The sequence below is a fragment of the Syngnathus scovelli genome, chromosome 21 (assembly GCF_024217435.2).
Source record: "Syngnathus scovelli strain Florida chromosome 21, RoL_Ssco_1.2, whole genome shotgun sequence".
NCBI classification, from domain to species: domain Eukaryota; kingdom Metazoa; phylum Chordata; class Actinopteri; order Syngnathiformes; family Syngnathidae; genus Syngnathus; species Syngnathus scovelli.
The window spans coordinates 8,489,686-8,512,103 of NC_090867.1; the positions used below are offsets into that span (position 1 = coordinate 8,489,686).

Sequence of the window (22,418 nt, forward strand, 5' to 3'; positions counted from 1 at the left end):
ATTAAGTCAGTTGCATTGACGCCCAAAAGACATCTAACAAATTTATTATGATAAAACATGAAAGAAACCGAGCCGTTATAGCAGCAATTCAACTATCTGAATATTTACACTATCACATCACACTGAGGATTTGTGCAACCCTTTTACACTGTAAACACAAGATAGACATGTTCGAACCCTAAAGAACAAGTCCATCCCTCCTCCCAAAAAAAAAGAAAGAAAAAAAAAAGACACCTGCTTCTGCAGCAATTGCTTGTACAATTAAATGTTCACTCGTTGGCGAGCGAATTGTTTCTTGTTCAAACTCACGGAGAGATGTGACAACAGAAGACAACCCATTTCTAGTGATTGTCTGAAACGTAATGTGACCCTTAGTAATTTTCTTCCGGAAGAAAATACAAAGCTGAATTACATACGCGTTCTGTGCGTAATTCACTCTTTTTTTTTTTTTTCCTACAACACATTGATATATGCATTAGAATCATTATCACGGTGAGAGACTGTCCAGCAGAGGACAAAAATAGCCAGTGTCTGTACGATGATTTGAAAAAAAAAAAAAAAAAAGTGTCAAGTATTAAGTGGGAGGTCTGAGAAGTCATTACCGTACGAGCCAGCGAAAAAAAAAATACTTTCACCACATTCAAGCACTGCTGGTTGTTAGCACGCGTCGTTATTGAGGGAAGGTCTCATCTTTCATCAACATGCGTGGGCTTTCCTGGTTGTCCAGGCGACGTCGAGGACCCATCATGCCTGTGGGCAAAAGGTCACAATAAGCAATTTTTACTTCTCCTTTTCAAATGATTTCACTTTTTTTTTTTCAGTTGAGTTGCAACGGTTTTAAGTCACATGAATGGTGGAAAGAAAATTTTAAATTATTTATATTGGACCTTCTCACAAAAACCTGGTATTTTGAAGAGGGGTGTGTAGACTTTTTCTGTTCACTCATTCACAATTTCTGGATGGATAATTATACCTAATGTGGCGGTTCACTTACTGCTCTTATGCTTGAAGGATTTGGATCGTCTTGGTGAATTTGGATTCTGAAGTGACAAGTGACACAAAAGTAATTTTTGGGAATCGGTGAATTTACACTGCACGGCCTCAAAATTAAAAGATGGTTATTAGAACAATAATGATAAAATTACCTTCTCAGCTTTTCTTTTCTTGGCTGTAAATGTGAGCAAATAAAGAATAAGACATTTTACACAATTATTATCATTTAGAAAGCCAATAATTGATAAAGGGACCTTTCTTTTCCGCCCCGTACGACCAGTCGTTATCGTTGACATCGTCGTTGTCTTCTTGGTCGCTCTCGGACTTGTTGTTGGTGTTGTTACCTGTGACTATTCTGTGAAAAAAAAAAAAGGAAGAAAATGCCGTGAAAGTAAGAGTTCAAAAAACATGTCTTCATTCCCATGCCTTTTTTTTTTTTTTTTGTGGGACGCCTTACCTGCGGTTGGCTATACGGCTGCTGTTGCGTCCCATGCCGAGGCACTTCTCCAGGTGCGGGGCGAATCGCGACGCGGCGATACTTCGGTTGCAGTTAGGACAAACGCACTCTTTGTTTTTCCACTGGTTGTACACCTGGCCGAACACATCCAACCCTGGCTGGTCCACGATTTCTTTAGACACAAAAAGAAGATCAGTAAGGATGTGGATTTAGAGAGCACATTGAACAAGACACAAAAGTTGAACCGTTGTTGAGGACAAGTTTGGAGTAGACCACGTTTATGTAGATCTCCTCACCAAAGTCCCGCATGCTTTCTTGGTCCGTGTCTTCCAGGAAGAAATACCCCTGCTTGACAGCCCGGTGCACCTCGAAGCAAAGGCCCAGGCAGGCGTCCTCCACCAGGTCAGACAGGATGTCCTGCGCTAGGCCCTGTAGGCGGCAGGAAACAAGGCTGTCAAACTCAATCCCTCACTCTGCTGCATTTTCTCCGCACCTCCAGCTTGCTGTTGTCCAGGCTGGACATTGAAACCTCCTCCATTTTCATTTGCCAGAAGATCCAAATGAGCCGTCGCTGCTGTGGTCATGCTGCAGCTCAGCAAGCCTCGGCCAAAACAGGGCTGCGGGGAGGAGATTGGTGGAGGAACTCGATCACAAGAAGCAAAACGTGCTGCAGGTGGCTCACAAATGCATATCGGATCACTTGCGAGGATTTCCTCTCTTTTTCCACTTTATATGCTGAGGATGAAGACAAAGAAAAAAAAGCACGTTACATTGGCGAAGACTCCAATTACCTCCACCCCCCCTTTGGAAGAAAAAAAATCAGGCGGAACAAAACAAAGAAAAGCAGGATCGACAAGGCGGCTTACAAGCGGCTTACAAGCGAACACAACGCGATGAGCTTCCAACGTTACATTCAACGAGTTTAAATGAGCGACTCCAAAGTGTTGGTAGTTACCTCCCTTGAATGGCTTTCACCGTCGAGATTTGCGCCGGCCCCGAAAGCTCACGTCAACGCCGCTGCATTGCGGCTGTTGCTCTCGCAACATCTCGTAAAAACACGCGTACACTCGTTTGCAAACATCTCGCCGTGGATTCAAACGCGTCTGCAGTCAGCGCAACCGCGCTAAATGTCTTGATTGGGTTTATTTACCTAGTGCGGCAGGCATCCATCTTTAGATCGCAGATCAGACAGAAGCAATCGATCGCAGCGCGACGCCTTCACTTTCTACCTTTGCTCGCTTCTTGATTGGAGGAAAAAATATATAGACGGTTTAGTTTATTCAATTACTTGAGTAAAAAATAAAACGAGTCCTTGTTATTATTATCCATAGGTGAAATGTGTTTTTTTTAATGAATATATGTGTTAACCTTTCCAATATCAAGAGGTTCTGAATGATGTGAACAGTTTGAATTTGTAATGGGAATGATTTGTTGAAGGTGTCATTTCAACTAACTTTTTTTGGGGGGGTGGAAGAAGTGGAATTCTGGGATAACTGTATTTTTGGAATACTACTAACAGACATCCTAAAAAAACAGCATTCATTTTTCCATGGTATTAAAATATTTTATTAAACACAATGTAAATGCATACCAGTGCAGATAAACATGAATAGAGACACATAGTGGCAATTAATAACATTGTTTCTGCTGGTATTTTGAAAGCATTCATTGATTCAAAATCCAAAGTTTAACATTTCACATAAAAGGAGAACTCTGTCCATCTAAAAGACATTAAAGCAAATGTCACCGACGTCCTCATCGTCATACTCCTGTGGATTGACATTGCTCGTTTTAGTGTGGCAACAACAACAAAATATAAACTCCTGTTTCATCATCCTGACCTCATTGTAATCCAAATACTGCTCCTCTTCATCGCTGCTGCTATCCTCAATGTCTTCATCTTCGGAATCCTGAAAGACAAGCGACACAAAAACATGACAAAAATACCACGCTGTAAACAACAGAGCATTCTTAATACTCACTGAGGGTCTTGGATCATCTTTGTGTCTGTCAGGGCGTTGACGACTCTGTCATTGAAATGTTTGGCGTGAATTTCACATTAGGGCCAAGCGATTTTGAAATGAATCCGATTTTTTTCAATATTGCAATTCAACGTGATGTTTTCCCGCCATGCTCAGCTTCACAATCTTGAAAAAGACTCACCAAACGATAATGCGCCATCTTCTGCGCGTAATCTGTCTTCATCTACGCGAGGTAAATACGATCATACTTCAAATTGATAAACAGTGTCCACGTATAAAAAGCTTGCGCACGTACCGCTTCACAGCGCTTTCTGAAGCTGCTCCTCTCGTCGTTTGTCAACTCACGCCAGCGTTTGGCCCACTCGACCATGTAGGACCTTTTGGGAACGTCCTCCATGGACTGCATCTGCTCCTTGCAGAATAATTGATAACCGCTTCTACAGACACACAACACACAATTTGAAGCAAATAAAAATCCATGTTAACCCATTTGTGCGTGTCTTACATGGGGGGCTTTGGAGGCTGGGGGTCCCCCGTGGATTCCTCCGAACTTTGTTCCTAGAAAGAAATGCATCAATTCGAATTTTGCAACTGCACTGGGTCAAACAAATAAGCCTACAGATGTGAAGTTGTCATACTTTTAATTGCGTCCTCTCCTCATTCCTGCAACAAGAATGAGCCACATGGATTTTTTAAAAACAATATTCAGATGATTTTATCACAAAATGATTTTAGTACCTTAACTTCCTCTTGTATTGCGCAAGCGCATGCTGGTACTTTGCCACATATGGGGACTGTAATTGATCAAATGAGTAGTGATGCATTCACAACAAGAAAAAAAAATTGGGGCTTACTTTTTCTTCTTTTGTCAGGGCTTTGTATTTGTCTGTGATTATTTTGAAGAGCATTTTGCGAGTCAGACTTGGGTGCTGCTCATGATATTTGTACATGTTCTCTTGGTAAAAAATGATGCTTGGATGACCAGGTTTCTTTGGGGGCTTTGAATCAACCTAAAAAACAAATGGATTAAAAGTACTGTGTGTATTTAGTGGGCATTTTCTGTTTACAACGTTAATGATCTGTTGTTAAATGCACCAAATAAGGATTTCATTCATTTACCAGTCTGGGTGTATTTGAAAGTTCGTCTGCAGCTTCATCAAGAAGCTCTGCGAGTGTTCGAAACTTGCGCATCTGTAAATAGAATGAGCATGTTCGTACAAAACAGAATCTGTACAATAAAAAAAAAAAAAAAAAAAGGAAACTCGGCTCACATTGTGCGCTACAACTCTCCACCTATCTCGGCAATCTTCAGGTGAAAAGGGAGGGAATGCCACTTTTCCCCAGTCCAGCGACTTGACGCCTTGGGAAAACGTTTTCATTCGGTCAGAGTCTAAGATGTTCTTTTTCATCGCACTCACAAGCTTCGACAGGTTTTCACTCGTCCATACTTTGTTGCCTAAAAAAACAAAAATACATTTCAAACAACCGGTTGGAGTTGCTGATGTATGCAGTTCCTACCTGTGTCCATTTTGGCTTCGAGCGGACTTCTCGTGTTTCAGCGTTTATCGTGTTAATAACAAAAATATGAGTACCACCATGAATATAATGAGAACATGTCACTGATGGGCAAGCATGGTCTTTTGAGAACCAATCACGAACGAGCATGTCTTCTTCGTGTAATCAGGATGACGGGGACAGGAGGACATTGCGCCCTCTAGCGTTTTAATGTGAGTAAAACTGACTGTTTACTGTATAACAAGGACAGTAATACTAATAATAAACTAGAAAAAACACATTTTAAAAACATTGTTTTGTGTTTATGTTAGAAGGAAGACTATAATCCACGATGGAATGTTTCCGCAATGATCATTTTATTGACTTTCAGTAAAATATTAAGTCTTTTCATGAGTAGGAAAAAGGCACCAATAGCCTGACGGCCAATTTTCTTTTAATTAGAAAAAAATGATTTGTCATATTTAAATAACAGTTCGTAAGAACTATTCTATAGCCACTTTTAATGGAATACAATTCCCAGCAAATTTGAGTGGTGTTTTCTGTTTTTTTTTTTAATTTATTTTTTATTCCAAGTGGCCATTCTCTATATCTACAATGGCATCTGAGTTTCCCAGTAGACATCTTGTCCCGGCTCCTCCTCAAAGGTCACTTTGGCGTCATCAGCATCCAACTAAACAACAATAGAAATGTAAATTAAGAGTTTAACATTCACATCCATAAAGTGTGCTGGATTAAACTGAAAAGCCACTTACGCATTTCATCTCCAGCTCGGTGAAGAGACGCCCAGTCATGAACATGCGTAAGGGAATGGTGAGGATGAGTATGAATGGGAGTGCGAGGGATGCCGGACTGGATTTAATAATCCACAGAAGAGCGAGGGACACGATCTGGATGACTGTGAACAAGTGCATTCTTTTGGTGTTCACCTGCCATCAAAAGTGTCACGTTAGAACCCAAGCCCAAATCCCGCCGGATGTGGTAGTCGTGGCAACCAGCGATTCTTACTTTGGTTGCATACGGCTCGTTGGGATGATATTTTTTGGGGATGAGCAGAAGCAGCATACGATCCCACAGCTGGATGCCGTTGAGTGAGGTGACACCCATGTAGAGGAAGATCCCAAACAAGGCTGCCATGGGAATCAATTTCAGGATGGGCTCCATTAAAATGGACAGACCTAAAAACAAAGAAATATTTTCATAATGTTTGTAAACAATAAGTGTCAGGGTACTTGGGAGTTACTTGTGACCTTCACTTACCAACCAGTAGGGCTACAACAATGCCGCTGACCCTCTGTTCCAGCACCTTCTCGATCACAGGTTTGGTTCCTTTGCTCATGACGGTGAGGGCGTTGGCGTGAGTGACAGAGCGCACGGTGGCGGCGCTGAGCCACGGCACGCCAAATATGGCGCTGATTCCGCCCATGCCCACCAAAATCAGAAGGTCAAAGTGGAAGCCGGAGCCTTTGACCATCTTCCTCTCGGGTTTGCTCACGATCAAGCTGGGGCATTTCATTTGAGGACATCAACCATCTTATCCAAGAAGCTTTTTCTTATGAAACGCCATAAGACCTACGTTGTGATTTGAGACTCCAAGAAGATGAGGATGAAGACGAGCAAAGCCGGAACGCAGCATGCAAACATCATCCATACGGGGAAGGGTGAGTGCTCGCCAAATGGGTTGATGAGCCAGCCCCTTTTGGCGGGATTCGACACCATCAGACCTTTAGGGACCACCAGTTTCTACAGATAGATTTGCTTTTTAAAAACAATGTCTTAGAAATATGCAAGGCATTCACTCCACGCCAACCTGAGTGTAGGTGTCTCCAATGGAGTAGTCCACCACAATCATCAGGAAAATGGCAATGGGCACACCAAAATCACCCAACAAACGTCTGACCTGTAAGAGCAACACCATGATGAGGACTTGAATAATAGTTTGGGGTAAAGGGTAAAAAGAGCTACTCAACTTTCCCGGCAGAAATGTTCCGTTCTTGAACTGGCGCAAGAAATATGCGATGAAGAAACAGCCAAGCATGAGGCACATGGAGAGCAGGGCTGTGTTAGGGTAGGCTGGCATTAAAGTTCGGGCGATGACGGTCGTGTTGCCTGTCTCGTTGTCGAACATGACCGTCCGTTCCACTTTTGGGTGCCAGGGGTTTTCTAAAGATGCGTTCAGATGATCGTAATTCAGAATCAGCGGATGAGCCTTGAAGATCTGGAAAGGTGGGAGAGTTTTGTACTCGGCATCATTTCGGGTGAAGGAAGACGAGCAACGGATGAAGGATTACCCTGGCGAGCTTGGCGAAGGTTTCGTAGATGAAGATGATGGAGATGAGGATGGAGAAGATCTCCTGGGTGAAGCGGGAGATGAAGCGCACCAGGAAGCTTCCCTCGCACGCTACGATGACCACCACGATGATCACCAGCCACACGCCCACCCATACTCGCCCGACGATGTACTCGATCTCCTGGGACTTGCAGAACTGGATCAACAAGACATGTGTCCTCACGTTACGACAAATAATCTGCTCAACGCGTCATTTTGATTCTTTTTATTTTTTTCTGACTCACAGCAAAGAAGGCCTCTTCAAACACTAACAAAGGACCGGAGAAGCCGATGACAAGAACAGGCTGGGCGGCAACGAAACAGAAGATAATCCCCTGGATGCTTGTGGAGATGAGAAGCTCCGAGACGCCCATCATATCCTCCACCTTGTCCGCTGAACGAAGACGTACCACAGCTAAGCACCACCATCTCATTTAATTATATTGGTACTGCATACAGACCTAGGAGGCCCCCAAAAGTGATGGCAGGAGAGAGAGCTGCAAAGTAGATGAAGATAATGGCAGCAAGGACCTGAGCGTTGAGAGCGTCGGTAATGTCGCTCTTGTAATACTGGTATCGTCTTCGAATGTCTCGTATCATCCCGCCGAACGGTCGACCCGTGCGGGACAGGGGGTCTTCGGGCGGTGGTGCGGAAGAGAATGTAACTGCAAGAAACCCAAAACTTGATTAGGTTCTGAAATGTCACCTCTAAAAAGCTTTTCCATGACAATTTCTCCACAAGCTTTGGTGGCCTTACTCTGACTCGGCTTGCTTTCCAACACGGGCTCCGACGAGTGGACTCTATCCTTCAGCAATTTCTTCTGGAAGTTGACGATGGAGGAGAGCATGGCTTCGTTTTGGATCTCGGTGGGTGGGATGACGATGCTGCAGTCCATGAAGTCGCCTACGGCTTCGGTCAGATTTCGGAGGCTTTTCGCCCGAGACGCCGTCTGGTTGAACAACTGGTGGACACAAACGAAGGTAATAATAGCGGACTTCCACTTCTGAGCGTCGGCAGACTCACTTTATCGGCCATGAGCGCCGCCATGGCTCGCCCGGTTTCATGGTAATCCAATTCGGCATTGGCGGGCCCGATCAGGACCAAGACGAAGCGTATCGGCTCTGGAGCTTCCAAGGCCGAGTCGAGCGCCGCCGCCTCTTTCAGACGCACAAAGACGACGGCTGGCTTTTCCAGGAAGTCCAAAACTCCTGCGGCAAAAAATGTTTAGGTGCCTCAAGATGGATGCAACTTTGATTATGTGACAGTGAACTTTCCCACCTACTAACACCATTGAAGCCTCGACGTGGTCAGATTCTTCCTTCTGCACAAAACAGATTGACGGATTGAGTTCCTCGAGATTGTCTTTTATTTTACTTATCACTTCAAGTCGTACCCTTTCCTTGACGGAGAACCTGTGGAGGTCCGCTCCGTCCGTCAGGGCTTGACTCTCTGGATCGGCTTGTTGGCTGGAGGGATGAAATGCAAAATGGTTGGAGATTACAAGTGGAGCGATTCCCCACTGCTTGTTTTGGAGTCTACCAGCGGTTCTGGAGGAGGCATTTCATGACCCCCTCCTGGTCTCCTGGTCTGATCTGCTTCTGCTTAAGCATCTCAGCGACCATCTTCTCTGCGATGTCATCCAAGGTTTTCTCCGCACAGTCAAAAAGCACCACACCTGGATGCAGAAAATGGTGGGCACATTTTTATTGTCTCCCAATGTGACATTTGGAGAGTTCTTTCTTGATTAATAGATGACCAGTGTTCATGGAACGTCGCAACTGGACCAGACTCTTGAAGGTGAGGTACGAGACGGGCGAGGACGCCCACACGCCGGACTGGGGATCGAAGCTCTCCTCGTTGGCCGCCCATCGCCCCGTCTCCTGCCAGTAGGTCTGCTCCTTGTGGTCCATCGTCGACGTTCTCAGCGACAACTGTGGCGAGCAAATGCAAGAACATGGGAGATGATTTGAGATGATTTGGCCTTTGCGTAAATTGTTTTGGTCAAGCCTTTGTCTGCATTGACATCTTGGAGTATGTCTAAAGGTTAAACATAGTGGTAGTAAGCTTTGGGCCGGTGACAGCTCATCCAGGGCATGTTTGGAATGTCAATACGCTAGAAGTGTGCGTGTCCCTCATTTGACAGTGTGTGACAGCTATGGCTCGTTTGGCTGGATTGTGGAAATCAAAATATTTGAATCAGAATTTATCGTTGTGTATTTACTACCCGTTTCAATATAAATGTGCTATTGCTGCATAAAAATGTTTATTATTCTACACGGACGACAATGACTTCAATTCCGATTGGTTTTTCTTGAAGTGAGAAAGTTAATGAGGTGTTGTCCGGCGGCGCATTCCGTAGACGCGGAAGTTGAATGTGGAAACAGAATGATTTATTTCCAAAACACGGATGAACAAAGGGGCGGGAGATTAATATTGGATTGACATTTGGCGGAAGTATGAGTGGCGCCTGTGTGTGTGTGTGTGTTGACTGCCTCGACGTGAGTGACAGTGTGACATTAGAACTAAAAGCTGCACTGAGAGGCTCATCATCTTCATCGGCTCTTTGACTTTTTACACCAAGTACCACCTCAAAAATACTTCATATGATTACCACCAAGTTTAAAATGCATTTTCTCCACAATCTACTGTACAACATTGATAACAATATATCAGAATAATCACCTATGTTATATTCTTCAGATTAGCTGCAAAGCAAATTCTGAATGAACACATTTGTTCTCAATAAAGAAATGAGTCTCATTTTTGACATCTTACTCAAAATAAAGCTTTTCACAAATCATTTTAATTTATAATATGGTGTCAGACCAGAGCAGGTAATCCAACTCTACATCACGCAAAGTTACTATGACATGGATTTAATATTATTATTATTACTACTATGATGTCATACCTGTCCATATATACTTTATTTGATTATTTATCATTCAGCAGGTGTTAGATAAAATACCGCAAATTTACTAACTAACACTGCACGGCTTTCCTATTAAAACTCGTCATGGTAGTCGGAACTTTCGGAGCGACGGTGGCACCTACCTCGTGCAGTCATCCACAGAAGCGGTGACAGGCGACTGACCTGGGAAACAAGAGCAAAGTGCGACTTTATAAAAGGCTATATGTACGGATGCATGCTGCAAGATGATGGGTGGTACGCCCATGCGTGCATCCGATTGACAGTCTGACATCCAGCACCCATAATATTGATAGTATATACAGCTGCTTGCTATGTCACACTATGTCATTACGCAACCAGCATCTTATCCCATTTAATGTCCGTGTTTAGAGGTCAACAAAGGCTTGGATTGCACTTTTGGGTTGAGGTGCTCACCTTCAAAAGGCTAAGCATGGTTGCTCTCCGTGCTGTCCGTAGGCCAGGACGCTCAACGTCCAACGGAGAAGAAGTTTTGAGGTGCTCCATAGCGGAATTTATGACCTGAAACCATCAGAGGGTTATGCCACCTACTGGAGTGGGTGTGCAATTATGATTGACTCTGCAGTGACAAATAAATATATATACTGAATACTTGACCTCAAATAAATGACAAGCCAGTGTCAAGATTGGTCAGCAGGGCCGGCTTGGGTGTAAAAACATATGCAAGTATCAAACTATTAAAAAAGACAAACAAATTATCCATTTACATCTAATAAAATCAATGCTGCACTGAAAAATCTAATGAATAATGATAGTCTTGTGTGATACAGTACTCACTTGGAGTAGCTGTGGATCTCTACCAGCAGGGGGCGACATTGTATCACAGCAATTGCACATCTAGGGTTGATTCATCCTGCAAAAAAAGCACATCTGATACTATATCACATAGAGATTGATGAATACAATCAATACATGTGACAGAATTATCTTTAAGTTCTATAACACTGTGAGTATCTTCCGGATTGATATATAATGACTGCATTGAGAGCCTATATGCCCGAAGGGGAATTTTTTTTTTTTCAACTGTGTCTCCTCATATATGATCAATACAAAAGACCCACTCATTGACAAAAAGCGTCCTAGAAGTCCCTAGATGTCAAAATATGACTCCTTGATGAATAAGTTCAGAGTTCAAACATGACTCTGTACACATTGTCATTGACAGCACTTGAATGTCACGGTTAGTTAGAAAAAAAATAAAAATAGCTTCCACATGGTGCGATTTACACCGATCGACCATATAAAGACTGCAAACGAGCGGGAAGCTGAGGTTACTGTGGCCGTATAAATAATGTATGAATGCAAAGAGGAACAGATGCACACAGAGAGAAAATCCATGTCACTGTCGGCACATCAGCAAAAATGCACGACGGCCATCATTAATTTAGATCCTTTGCTTGGCAATAAAACCAGCAAACACACTCTCCAAGTTAAATATCTTTAAGGGGACGGCGTGGGTCGTCGTGATGTGAACCCAGGGAGCGCTTTTTTTAATTTTGTTTTATATCAAGGCAATATTTCGCCTCAGGTGTCAAATTATTCAACAGAATGCCGTGTCCTCCCATGCATAAAGGCGGCAGTGTTTTGTCCGAGGAGTCACAGTTTAATGAGCAGTTAAAAGAAAAAGGGGGGAAAAAAAAGGAAAGAAAGAAGTCTGTGTTTCATTTAAGGGGAAGACCAAACAAGACTTAAAAAGTTCATGAAGTTAAAGACTTTAATGCGTGGCCGTAAAATGATGCGTTAAATAAAAATAGGAGCGAATCGGGGTCAGCGCTGGTTCAATGGAACAAAATGGGGAAAAATGACAAATTCAATGGCGGGTGAAAATGGGTGTTACGGAAAAAGTTGGTCCCTTTATTATTTAAACTATTTTTTTAAATCAGTGTGCAAAGTGTGAAACTTGGGTGCACTTTTTAACAATCAAAATCAGTACATGTGTGTGGGTGTGTGTGGAGGGGGGAGGAGTAGTGGGCGTGGTGAAGTGAGAGGAAGCCTTGGAGCTGCGAGCGGGTGTCACAAGAGCAGAAATCGCACAAGAAGCAAACATCCGATGGGCCCAACTCTGCCTTTGAGTGGAAGCTGCACACTGAAGAGCGTTTGCGGACGCCCTGCCTGACTTCTTCTTCTGTTAGGGATACACCCCAAGCATGGTCGAGCAGTTGATTGCGCTTGGAAATCTGTGAGCGTGTCATCCTTTCCGCTAAAACGCTCCTCTCGGCAAGATGGGAAGGACTTACGGGACCAATATGATTTTAATAGCTATACTGCTTGGACAGGTGAGTCACTTTTGAGTGACAGTGTTGTTTTTTGTGTCTTGAAGTCGAAAAAAAAAAGTCTTGCAAAGGGACAGAAGCTGCACCTGCTGCTCATGATAATTGTCTGGAATGATGTCATGACATATTAGTCAATCATTGGCGATTTTCAAGACGTGCATTTCGACACGGAGGCCTCCGAGGTCTTAATTACCCTAACCATGTTATGATATGTGATCCCCGTGTTAACATGTTATTCCAACATTCGCCACCGTATTTTGACCGCAGGCAGCGTAACACGGAAGCTCCACCAAGCCATCATCAGAGCCTCCTTAATTTATGGAAAAGTTCCTCCGAGGCCTTGCGAGGACGTAAATAATTCTCGGCTGTGTCACGTGTGACAGGTTTGTCAAGGCTGCGCGGCGCGGCGGGTTCGTCAAGGTTTTACACGTCGACACCCGCCGTGCATCATGTTCATGCAATATTGATAACTCTCCTTTTCTATACGTCTGGATTGAAACCACCTCCGACTTGTAAGGAAGGCCAGCGCGGCGGCGCTCTAATGGTTTAACAAGCGCTGACAGCCCGGGTCCAGAGGTTAAGTGCCTCCAACTGAAAATTGACTGCGGCATTAGCGAGATTGGTCCGAGCGAGGTCACGACTCCAGATGCCTCGGAGCGGCTTTGATCGGGCACTAGATGCTAGCATAGGATTCGTCGTAACCTCCCGACACTGCCGAGAAGGATCCTGCCCTTTCTCTGCGTCATCTTGGGAAGTCTACCACACTCTGCTTACGTCAAGGACGACTCGTTTCTGACCTCGACGACGTAGGCGGCTATCAGCTAGCTACTCCTACGCTAAAACGACGCTCCTATCTTTGCCAACGTTAGAATTACCCGCTGGACTAATGGTTAAGCATCCTTGGGTTGCCGTTATATAAATCAAGTCTATTATTAAGATGGTAGCACATGATAAGCTGTCAAAGGTCAAAAGGGGATGGAATGAAAGGTGCTGCGGGACTTGGCGTGGTTTCAGAGGTGTCACTCAAATATCCGCAAACAGGTTTGTTCACATGTGAGGCCCTCCGACGTTCGACGGTGCTAACAGTTTACATCTACGTTTTGTCTTTTGCAAACCGATGATCATCAGTGTCTCTTTTTGCTTACTGAAATTTCAGATACAGTGTTGTGATAGGCACCATGGCAACTTTATAAAAGGGACCAACCTTCGAAGTGTCACTTCGGGGAATAGCCCAAAGTGGCACACGTGCACGCACAGACATATACGAAGTACCTGCCAGCTGACTCACAGGAGCCCGGGGGGCGCCGCTTGATGTTTTGTCAGCAGCATTCCGCACACACCTTAATGTGACACACAAAGATCGCACCTCTGTCAAAAAAACACTTGACGGTGGAGGAATTCGTTTGTGCGCAGGAGGCACGAGCCAATTGCTTTGTGTGCTACAATTTGTAAATATTTGTTCCTTGTTTAACTGTCACTTTAGCACTTTACTAGTTTGGATGCCAAATAATAGATCGGCATTTTAATGTGTGTGTTATTAGAATGCTGAGGAAGGAAAAAAAAAAAGCTCACTTCTTGATGTTTTTGCAAAAGCACCTGTACGTGTAAGAGTGCAGTGCTTGTACAAACCTGCAAAAATGATCAGACCATGTGGAATCCCATCCACAAATGACTTCTGTTATTATCATGGGAACGCTGGGAGCAAAAAAACAAGAATATTCCCGCTTGTCATTTTACAATGGACTGCCCAGACATTTTTTTTGGAGCTGTTTCAAATGAAACAATTATTAATTGTGTCTTTGAGTTGTAAGGGAGCCAACTAAAGTGTAAATCTTCCTCTGTGGACTCGGAGGATGTAAAGTTATCTCGCGTTTACGCAACGACATTGCTTTTAGAAGGAGTAGCGAAAACATGATGTCATGTCAACATAAATTTTTTTAGCTTAATGCTAAATCATACAGCAAAATGCCATAGATGGGCTAACAAAACTAGCGTTTGTTTACTGTGTCTTGCCTGTTTCCTCCTGTAGTCTTTTCCATTCTGACGATGTGTGTGATGATTGGCAGATGGTTGCCGCAGCCGAGGAAGCGTGCCTGTCGGGTCAGTACACCACCGACGGAAAATGCTGCAAACAGTGTCCGCCCGGCGAGGGTGTCGTCAAGCCGTGCGGAGCCACGCAACCAGTGTGCGCGCCCTGCCTGGACAGTAAGGAACACACACATATAATTCACAACATGCATAGATGTTCCTTCATGATTCGTTATTGTCAGAGTTGCATTTAGAAGCTGAGAAGATTCAGCCTGGCTTGGCAGCATGTTGGGAAATCAGCTGGTAATGAAAGCTGGCTGTCCGTTACCATGTAGGGAGTGAAGCTCCACTGGGCAGAGCACCGGCAGAAGATATTAAGAATGGGCGCCGGTCCAAATGTTGGAGAAAAATATACAATGGAGGATTTTTAGTGGCATGGTAAGAATGGAAGGAGTCAAGAACTCTAGAAGAACATTCAGGGCGCATCTGAAGGTTATTTATATGTGAGCCTGCCTTATTCCAAGAGGTCACATTCAGACCAAGATTGGTTGAGAGCCAGGGCCTGCTCTGTTCCCAGGAAACAGCAAAGCCATGTGGGTCAAGTTCCAGATAAGGAGACCCATCATTCCAAAATGATTCAGGTCGTGAGGGAATATTTCCAAAACGATTCCGTGCCAAAATGTAAGAAAGAAAGTTTCATTTGAGCTGACCTAATTGTGTCGAGTTGGAAACTTTAATGGGCGCCTATTTGAAGGATGCTGAGTGGCACAACAATACATTTTGGTCACAAGATGCTGTCGGACCAGATGGTTGAAATGATTAAAAAATAAACATGCCTAACGGGTCTTTCGTCTGGTAAATTGAAAATAATGACCATCTCGGTGAAATCAAATCTTGTGGCTTCCTGTTATTGCCCAACAGCATCATCAGTACTTAAGAATCACAGTTCAGCTGCTCAGACATGATCAACCGCAGACACGTGAAAAAAGGTGCCATGAAAGCAGATGGCTTTGAGTCAAGTCCTGGAGAAAAGAAAAAAAAAAGAAAAAAAAAAAGACACACTATCAGTAAAGTGACTTTGACAAGTGCTTTTCAACGCAACCTGAAAAACTAAAGGAGGAACAATTGGAGTGGGACTTTTCACAAAACTGTCCTTTCCTATTGTCCGTGAAGGCAACAACAGAAAACTTCGCCAGGAAAAGACCATCTGTAGCCTCGCGTTATTAATGTATTGACTTGCATTATTGATGAACGGCATTATGATAATGGCTCTGAGAGCATTCGGGGAGGAGAAGGCGGAGGTCTGAGTAGATCTGGTAAACAGGGCAACCCCCATCCCCGCCACGTAGAAACCAAGGGACCACCCAAAAATGAGAGGAGGCCACATCTGATAGCATCAGACCCCAACGCTCGGGGTTCATCTCGAGTGACGCTCCATCTGCCAATCTCTCCAGTTCATCACTGCAGTGGGTGGTCCGGTGACACCAAACACCAAGACCTTTCAAACTTTGGCTCCATCGCGTTCCATCACCTCAAATGTGTGCCGCCTATCAAAAAATGACGGCCACTAATCTGCGGTGGTGAGATCCGACCATCTCCCGATTTATCCACGTGTCGCACTCGCGTGGATGCTCCTACAAATGGGTCTGTTGCATAATTTAGTGTTTCCCAGTTCTCAATCCATCTGAGATACAATTCCATATAACATTTCATATTGATTCTGCTAGAAAACATCAGGCATTTAAAGTCAAATGTTTTTTTGTTCTCACCACCCCCCCTGCAAAAAATACAAAAAGGTCATTCGCTTTCTTTGGCTTTCAGGCGAAACCTTCTCGGAAAACTTCAGCCACACCGAGCGATGTCAGCCTTGCACGAAATGCACGGGCCTGTTCCGCATGGAGACGCCGTGTACGGACGCTAACGACGCCACCTGCGTGTGCAACTACGGCTTCTACCTGAACGACCTGTCGCAGAGGTGCGAGCCGTGCACCAAGTGCCCCGTGGGCCAGGGCATGCTCCTCAGCTGCGAGTCGGACCACGACACCGTTTGCGAGGAGTGCGGCAGCGACACCTACTCGGACCAGGAGAGCTCGCGGGAGCCCTGCATCCCTTGCACCACCTGCGACGAGGGCGAGGAGCTGCTACTCCAGGCCTGCACGGCTGTCACCGATACCGTCTGTCAAGGTAAGACGCAAAATCTCAGGCGAGCTTCTTTCAGGACTCTAAGTCAAAACGGCCATTAATGAAAAATCAGGGACGAGAGCCAGCGCAGTCGGCTGAATGGCCCCAAGGTCACGAATCCAAACAATGTTGCGGTCGATGACCCTTGTCATCATCTCAATGTGACACATTGTTGATCCATTGATCCAAATGTCATCCTGGAGCTCATCCCCGCTGTCTTTGGCGACGCGTCGCTACCCCCGACAACACAAAGAGTCTTTCTCCTGGAAGTTGAGGGATTACAGGAAGGTCACGTCCATGAACCGCGCTCTGAGTTTCCTTTTATATATCACTGTACCCTGTGGCTATCAAACTTCACATCTCAAATTCCCCGCGGATGGCGTCAGCGGCCACCGCCACGACCCGATGCCTCGCAGATTAAATCAATGCTTTTGTCCCGTGACAATGAAAGGAGTGTGCCGATCGGCCGTGCGGCAGTCGGTCGCGAGGCCGCTGTTATCACAGTCCAGTCAGAAGTGACTCATTTATGCCTCACCCTTTTTGTTTGGCCATTAATGTGAAATCATCGTGAACTATACGAGGAGCCGTATCAAGACGAGCTTCCCTTGCCACCAAATGAGGTCAATGGCGATGTTCCATTGAGGAGGCTTCTTTAATGCAACTTGATTGCATTGAGAGAGGGAGAAAAGGAAGTCGGGAAGATCAGAATCTTAAGGAGCCAGAACCGCACTTGGTCCTTTTAGATAACCAACACGGCGCATCACGTGACCGAAGCAAACGTGCTGGTTTTTCCAGCCGCAATAGCCGGAGGGGCGCCCGCGCCGGCCGCGTAAGGGCGGCATCATCATTCGTCGCTCTAACCTAATCACGAGCTCCTTATTGCCCGCGTTAATCTTTTTAGCCGAGCACTCGCGTTATCGCTGCCTCCGAATCTGTAGAGCCGCCGCCAGACGTCCGTATGCATTAGGCCAGTCAGACGAAGGCTGGGACTCAGTCAGTCGGCAGGGTGGAGAAAGAGCCAGCGGGCCGCCGCCGCCGCCGCCTGAGTAACGACAAGTAGGAACTTGAGATCTTGCAGACATGGCACCACAACATCCGTCGAACTAACCTGTAGTTTGTAATCACAAACGACGGACGGGGTTTGTAATTACGGCGGTATCGTTGAGATGAATAGAAGTGCCATTAAATTGTTCCAGACACAAAAAAAAAAAAAACGATTAAATGTCTAATGTTCGTGCCTGATTATTGATGTAAAAAAAACTAAATTTGGATACTGTCGGATCATAGCACGGCATATATTTTTTAATCGTCTGCAAATAACAATGGCTGGCGTCATTTTGCCGATTGAACAATCGACAGACCGGTTTGGAGGGGGCTTTCCTTTCCGTCTATCCATTAAGATTTGACTGATGTCGAAAGAGCGCGATGCCAAAAGTAAAATGCCACGGACATTCCGCGTTTAGTATGTCCACAGCATTAGCACATCAATAACCCGGGAGGAATCCCCAGTGGGCCCCGAGCCATCAGACTGCCGAGCTCTATAGGCCACAGTCGTTTATTGTGTGCCTCGACAGACTTGTGCCACCTCTGACTCCGCTCCTCCAGTCCCATAAGTTGCGTATTGTCACTTGAATCGTCCCCTTTGTGGACAAAGTACATTTTTAGGAGGTGATGCGGGACAGAGGGGGCGACCGCGACTCTTGCACTCCGGCTCGTGCCTCCGTTCATCCACGGGGCAAAGTTCCACGCAGCTTTTTGTCCTCTTTGCAAATAACTGGCGGACGTCACAGACCTGGCTCTGTACTGTGACAAGAAAAATAATAATAAAGACGAGGTCACCAAAGGTGGAGCCGCGGCAGAGATGGAGAAAGACAGCAAAGCGTGAAAGAACAGATGCTGGAAAAACACGCTCCGTTCGATAAAAGCGATGGAGTTACTCCTCTGCGCTCTCCGGTTTCTCTGGTTGACCTCCACGAGTGCTGATTGCATTTTGTCGCAAAGCGCACTCACACACATAAAGAAAAATGAGAGGGGGGGAAATCATGCGAGGAAGGAACTGCGGCCTCAAGGAGAGAACTGTCAAGCGAGGGGATTATTCCCGATTGTTTCATTTTTCGCTGTATTGGCGAAGACGGGGGGCAGGTTGCTCTTTGAAAAGACAAATAAGCTGGTGAGGATATGGTGACAGAGGAGCAACGTCTGCTTGGAGATCACATAGATGCGGAGATGGGAGGTGATAATAGAATAAAAGGACATCACCAGGTGGATTGGACACAAACCGTATTGAGTTACTACCTTTGAAAAGCCGCTTCGGAAAGCAGAGAGCCGCCAAACGAGCGCCGGCGATTGTTGGGAAAGAAAACGTCTGTTCAAGAGGCAGTAAAATGCAAAGAAAGGGTTGGGGGGGATGAGTGGGCTATCGTACGGGACAAAGAGGATCTTTGTCATGGATCGGTGTCTGCTTTCAAGTAGCCAAAAAGACAGAGACGGTGAAACGGGAGGGAAATCAATACTACACTGCAGTGGATCACTTTTATTGACCTTTTGGCCGTGATGTCACTTCCGGGTGGGAAGAGCTCCCAACATGGAGTCAAAAGTCAAATCATCTTTCCCTATTGAAGTGAATGGAACAGCCGTTAATCTGTTCCAGCCTCCCACAAAAAAAGGTTTTGTTTTTCAATCAAAATAAAAGCTAAGGATTCTGTACATTGTCCACAATCAAAGTGATTCTTTGCAGAGGATAAAGAATATATTATCATATTCAGTCTGCAAGAAAAGTCCCAAACCCTTTCAAATGTTCTTAGAGAAATCAATGGCTTTAAAGAGCTCAGGATTGATTGTATATTACATTTCACTTTGAAAATTCCGGGCCCTGGCTAAAAGCTGGCCACACAGCATCCATCTTAATAACATTTGAAATGTTTTCGCCTCGTCACGGCACTCAGCGGCTCTCTCTCGAGGTACCTATTCCCCGTTCCTCGGCATGACTTCCTGTTTTCGGTGCTAGACCTCAACTGTTGATGACAATCAAATGTTTGCTCCTCACAGCGCAGTACCCGTCTGTGTCGCCGACGCCCTTCACCGAGCCCACCTACGACGACTTCCCAATAGAAGACCCCCCGTCGGACGGCCCGACGGACAGCAGCGCCACCGCCACCACTGACGGCGACTCCCACGAGCCCATCTACCAGAATCTGAACAACAAGCTCATCCCCGTCTACTGCTCGGTCTTGGCGGCCGTCGTGGTCGGCGTGGTGGCCTTCATCATCTTCAAGAGGTGAGCAAATGGCGGTGGACAACAAAACCACAATTCCCGACAATACATATTTGATGACTAAGCTGTTTTTCCGTTGGCCACACCCTGCTGCATTTATTAATGGTGTCGCATTTATTTACGAAGGGGCTGACGTCTTCCCTTCTCGCTGTGTAGGTGGAACAGCTGCAAGCAGAACAAACAGCAGGCCAACAACTGCACGTCCAACCAGAACCAGACCCCGTCGCCCGAGGGCGAGAAACTGCACAGCGACAGCGGCATCTCGGTGGACAGCCAGAGTCTGCAGGAGCAGCTGGGCCAGACCCAAACACACACGGGTAACAAAAACCTTTTAGCATTTTGAGCCTCTGGAGCTACCACAGAGGTTCTGGTGCATGCTTTGACCACCTTGACTGTTCCAGTGCTCACAATGGATGAGGAGCCCTGCCTGCTGCTGCCTCTCCACACCAGAGACAAGGTGGAGCAGCTGCTGTTCAACGGCGGCGAAGGGGACGACGGCAACATGGAGGACGACTGGTGCAATCTGGCGGGCCTCCTGGGCTACGAGGAGGACCGCATCGCCGCCTTCCGCCAGGACCAGCACCCGGTGCGAGCGCTCCTGTCTGATTGGGCCAGCAAGGACTGCGCCAGCGTGGACGCGCTGTGCACGGCGCTGCGCAAGATCAACCGCGGCGACATCGCCCAGAGTTTGGCGCTCAGTCCCGTCGGCCCTAAACCCACCGCCACCTCCGTGGTCTAAACGGACGAAGCAGTTCTTTATCTTTCTCTGGACATGGAAGGAAATTAGCTTTACCAGTTTGCTCTGCAATCATTCCAATATGGATCCGCGACCTTTAATCTCGGCTATCGGTGTTACGACGAGCCGCGGTTGTACCAAAGACGTGTTCGAGACTCTCCAGGCTGTAGCTGATTATTTACATTTCCGCCTCTTCATTTTGCATTGACAAATGGCTGCCTACAGGATGAAGCGTCCATTCTAGCAAGGGGTCTGGATCTTCGCAAGCGTGACACGCTAAGCGGAGGATGTTTGGATTCTTTCGAAATGGAACTCCTCACCGAGGAATCGTCTACAGGATCGTGGATCATAGGCCTCTAAGGTCGTTGAACTCGGAGTCAGCACGTATAACGTCGACCGGTCGGTCCCCCACTCGCGACATGTAACCATGCATGGATTTATTCTAGCAAAGACACAATGTACATTTCAACACAAATGACTGCCTAGCATTCATATCGCAAATAGTGGCCGCCCCTTTTTACACCTAGTAGAAGCTAGGAAAAAAAATCACGATAAATGAAATATGTTTTCCATTATTAAGCCCATATCTTTTATATACTACTAAACCCAGTGTACTAATATGCTACACGTGACCAAGCTACATTACGTAAACGTGCATGCAGACAGTATAGCAAGCCTCGAGTTAAAAAACATCAAACTAACCAACGCACACGCGATGGGGATGCAAATCAAAATGCAAAGGGTTTCCTCGCTATCCTCTCCGCATTCCTTTCTCAGGGTACGGCCAACCTCCGAGCAACTCAACAATCATGGCGGTGGGCTTTTCCAAGTTATCAATTATGCTGCCCAGATATGAAACCAAGCACCTATTTTTTAAAATGTATTTCTGTTCATTTTTATGTTTTTTTTATTATTAAGATTGTGCCGAGGGAGGGGGGGGGGGTAGTATATTTGAAGGAGCAGATCTTATCGTTACTGAAATGAAGGTATTTCCACTTTTCTTTTCATTGTAGCACTTCAATGTGTAATTAATTCCGTTTGTCTGTTTTACATCACAAGTGCCTGGCAACCATTTCCGGGCTTTTTGATGTTGAACAGTCTTCGATGTTTTTGTAACAACTTTAAATACTTCAAGTTTCTTTCTTTTATTTTTTTAGGAAATGTATTAAGACCGACATAAATATTTACATATTGGGGAAAACAACATTGCATGCATGCTTGTGTCATAAAAATCCTCTCATGTGTTATTCTAACTTTCCAGCGTGTCAAAAATTTGGAAAGTGTGAGGGGACACTTTTTCCTCTGGACAGTATTTTTGTTTTGTCCTGATTTTTGCACTTGAGCGTCGTGTTGTAGTGATGATGCAAAAATGAGGTGAGCTCTTGATGTAGCTGAAATGTACAGCTCTGCTCTATCTGACCATACGTGAATGTTCCTCATATACTAACATACTGTATTATACTTAATGTGAATCTCAGAGCTTCTTCTACAGTGATAAAGGTCATGAATCCGTTTCAATTATTCATTAACGGCCAGCTAACGCGAGAATATGTATTCATTATGCTGTTGAAATAAAAAGCTTCAAAATCCTTGTGTATCTTTTTGTTAATAATGAGATCATTATAAAGAATGTAAATTAATAAAGAGCTTCTCTCATGTTTTTGGGTTGCTTAAATTTAATGGATATTGTGCTGCCCCTTCT

At 45.2% G+C, this 22,418-nt stretch overlaps 4 protein-coding genes across 7 annotated transcripts; 1 reads left to right on the top strand and 3 right to left on the bottom strand.

Annotated features, from left to right (window-relative positions):
- Positions 1 to 28: 28 nt before the first annotated feature.
- Positions 29 to 2,709, bottom strand: atxn7l3b (ataxin 7 like 3b). Of its 3 annotated transcripts, none has more exons than XM_049760068.2 (8): positions 2,601 to 2,709; positions 1,944 to 2,185; positions 1,747 to 1,879; positions 1,451 to 1,622; positions 1,248 to 1,348; positions 1,146 to 1,168; positions 995 to 1,040; positions 29 to 750 (listed from the first exon to the last, which is right to left on the bottom strand). In XM_049760068.2, the coding sequence occupies exons 2-8, from the start codon at positions 1,992 to 1,994 to the stop codon at positions 671 to 673; spliced, it is 606 nt and encodes a 201-aa protein (XP_049616025.1). In that variant the 5' UTR covers positions 1,995 to 2,185; positions 2,601 to 2,709; the 3' UTR covers positions 29 to 670. The 3 variants fall into 3 exon arrangements, with proteins under 3 accessions (XP_049616025.1, XP_049616026.1, XP_049616024.1); XM_049760069.2 differs by having other exon boundaries at positions 1,944 to 2,067; positions 2,601 to 2,638; XM_049760067.2 differs by lacking the exon at positions 2,601 to 2,709 and adding an exon at positions 2,406 to 2,583.
- Positions 2,710 to 2,992: 283 nt separating this feature from the next.
- Positions 2,993 to 5,133, bottom strand: LOC125991729 (upstream-binding factor 1-like protein 1). The gene is made up of 12 exons (XM_049760065.1): positions 4,951 to 5,133; positions 4,704 to 4,888; positions 4,552 to 4,623; positions 4,287 to 4,442; positions 4,171 to 4,226; positions 4,071 to 4,095; positions 3,938 to 3,990; positions 3,728 to 3,869; positions 3,614 to 3,655; positions 3,433 to 3,477; positions 3,292 to 3,360; positions 2,993 to 3,219 (listed from the first exon to the last, which is right to left on the bottom strand). The coding sequence occupies exons 1-12, from the start codon at positions 4,958 to 4,960 to the stop codon at positions 3,172 to 3,174; spliced, it is 903 nt and encodes a 300-aa protein (XP_049616022.1). The 5' UTR covers positions 4,961 to 5,133; the 3' UTR covers positions 2,993 to 3,171.
- Positions 5,134 to 5,281: 148 nt separating this feature from the next.
- Positions 5,282 to 10,723, bottom strand: slc4a1b (solute carrier family 4 member 1b (Diego blood group)). 2 transcript variants are annotated; one of them, XM_049760043.2, is made up of 17 exons: positions 10,621 to 10,723; positions 10,329 to 10,368; positions 9,031 to 9,205; positions 8,814 to 8,949; positions 8,668 to 8,740; positions 8,553 to 8,595; positions 8,298 to 8,482; positions 8,031 to 8,235; positions 7,735 to 7,938; positions 7,519 to 7,667; positions 7,236 to 7,430; positions 6,755 to 7,162; positions 6,521 to 6,687; positions 6,205 to 6,446; positions 5,953 to 6,122; positions 5,700 to 5,873; positions 5,282 to 5,617 (listed from the first exon to the last, which is right to left on the bottom strand). In XM_049760043.2, the coding sequence occupies exons 3-17, from the start codon at positions 9,182 to 9,184 to the stop codon at positions 5,537 to 5,539; spliced, it is 2,586 nt and encodes an 861-aa protein (XP_049616000.1). In that variant the 5' UTR covers positions 9,185 to 9,205; positions 10,329 to 10,368; positions 10,621 to 10,723; the 3' UTR covers positions 5,282 to 5,536. The 2 variants fall into 2 exon arrangements, with proteins under 2 accessions (XP_049616000.1, XP_049616001.1); XM_049760044.2 differs by lacking the exon at positions 10,621 to 10,723 and having other exon boundaries at positions 6,755 to 6,844; positions 6,914 to 7,162; positions 10,329 to 10,494.
- Positions 10,724 to 12,221: 1,498 nt separating this feature from the next.
- ngfrb (nerve growth factor receptor b) lies at positions 12,222 to 22,305 on the top strand. Its single transcript, XM_049760059.2, has 6 exons — positions 12,222 to 12,500; positions 14,564 to 14,702; positions 16,347 to 16,709; positions 19,755 to 19,983; positions 20,137 to 20,297; positions 20,382 to 22,305. Exons 1-6 carry the CDS (start codon positions 12,447 to 12,449, stop codon positions 20,717 to 20,719), a joined length of 1,284 nt encoding a protein of 427 aa, XP_049616016.1. The 5' UTR covers positions 12,222 to 12,446; the 3' UTR covers positions 20,720 to 22,305.
- The last annotated feature ends 113 nt before the right edge of the window (positions 22,306 to 22,418 follow it).

Coding starts and splice junctions, on each gene's coding strand:
- atxn7l3b (XM_049760068.2), bottom strand. CDS start 1,994: ATGAAAATGGAGGAGGTTTCAATGTCCAGCCTGGACAACAGCAAGCTG. Junction 1,169..1,247: donor GTACGGGGCGGAAAAGAAAG/GTCCCTTTATCA, acceptor TCACATTTACAG/CCAAGAAAAGAAAAGCTGAG. Junction 1,041..1,145: donor AGAAAAGAAAAGCTGAGAAG/GTAATTTTATCA, acceptor TTGTCACTTCAG/AATCCAAATTCACCAAGACG.
- LOC125991729 (XM_049760065.1), bottom strand. Junction 4,443..4,551: donor TTTCAAATACACCCAGACTG/GTAAATGAATGA, acceptor TTTGTTTTTTAG/GTTGATTCAAAGCCCCCAAA. Junction 3,361..3,432: donor AAGATGATCCAAGACCCTCA/GTGAGTATTAAG, acceptor CTTGTCTTTCAG/GATTCCGAAGATGAAGACAT.
- slc4a1b (XM_049760043.2), bottom strand. CDS start 9,184: ATGGACCACAAGGAGCAGACCTACTGGCAGGAGACGGGGCGATGGGCG. Junction 7,939..8,030: donor GGAAAGCAAGCCGAGTCAGA/GTAAGGCCACCA, acceptor GGTTTCTTGCAG/TTACATTCTCTTCCGCACCA. Junction 7,668..7,734: donor CACTTTTGGGGGCCTCCTAG/GTCTGTATGCAG, acceptor GTCTTCGTTCAG/CGGACAAGGTGGAGGATATG.
- ngfrb (XM_049760059.2), top strand. CDS start 12,447: ATGGGAAGGACTTACGGGACCAATATGATTTTAATAGCTATACTGCTT. Junction 12,501..14,563: donor TAGCTATACTGCTTGGACAG/GTGAGTCACTTT, acceptor GATGATTGGCAG/ATGGTTGCCGCAGCCGAGGA. Junction 20,298..20,381: donor CCAGACCCAAACACACACGG/GTAACAAAAACC, acceptor TGACTGTTCCAG/TGCTCACAATGGATGAGGAG.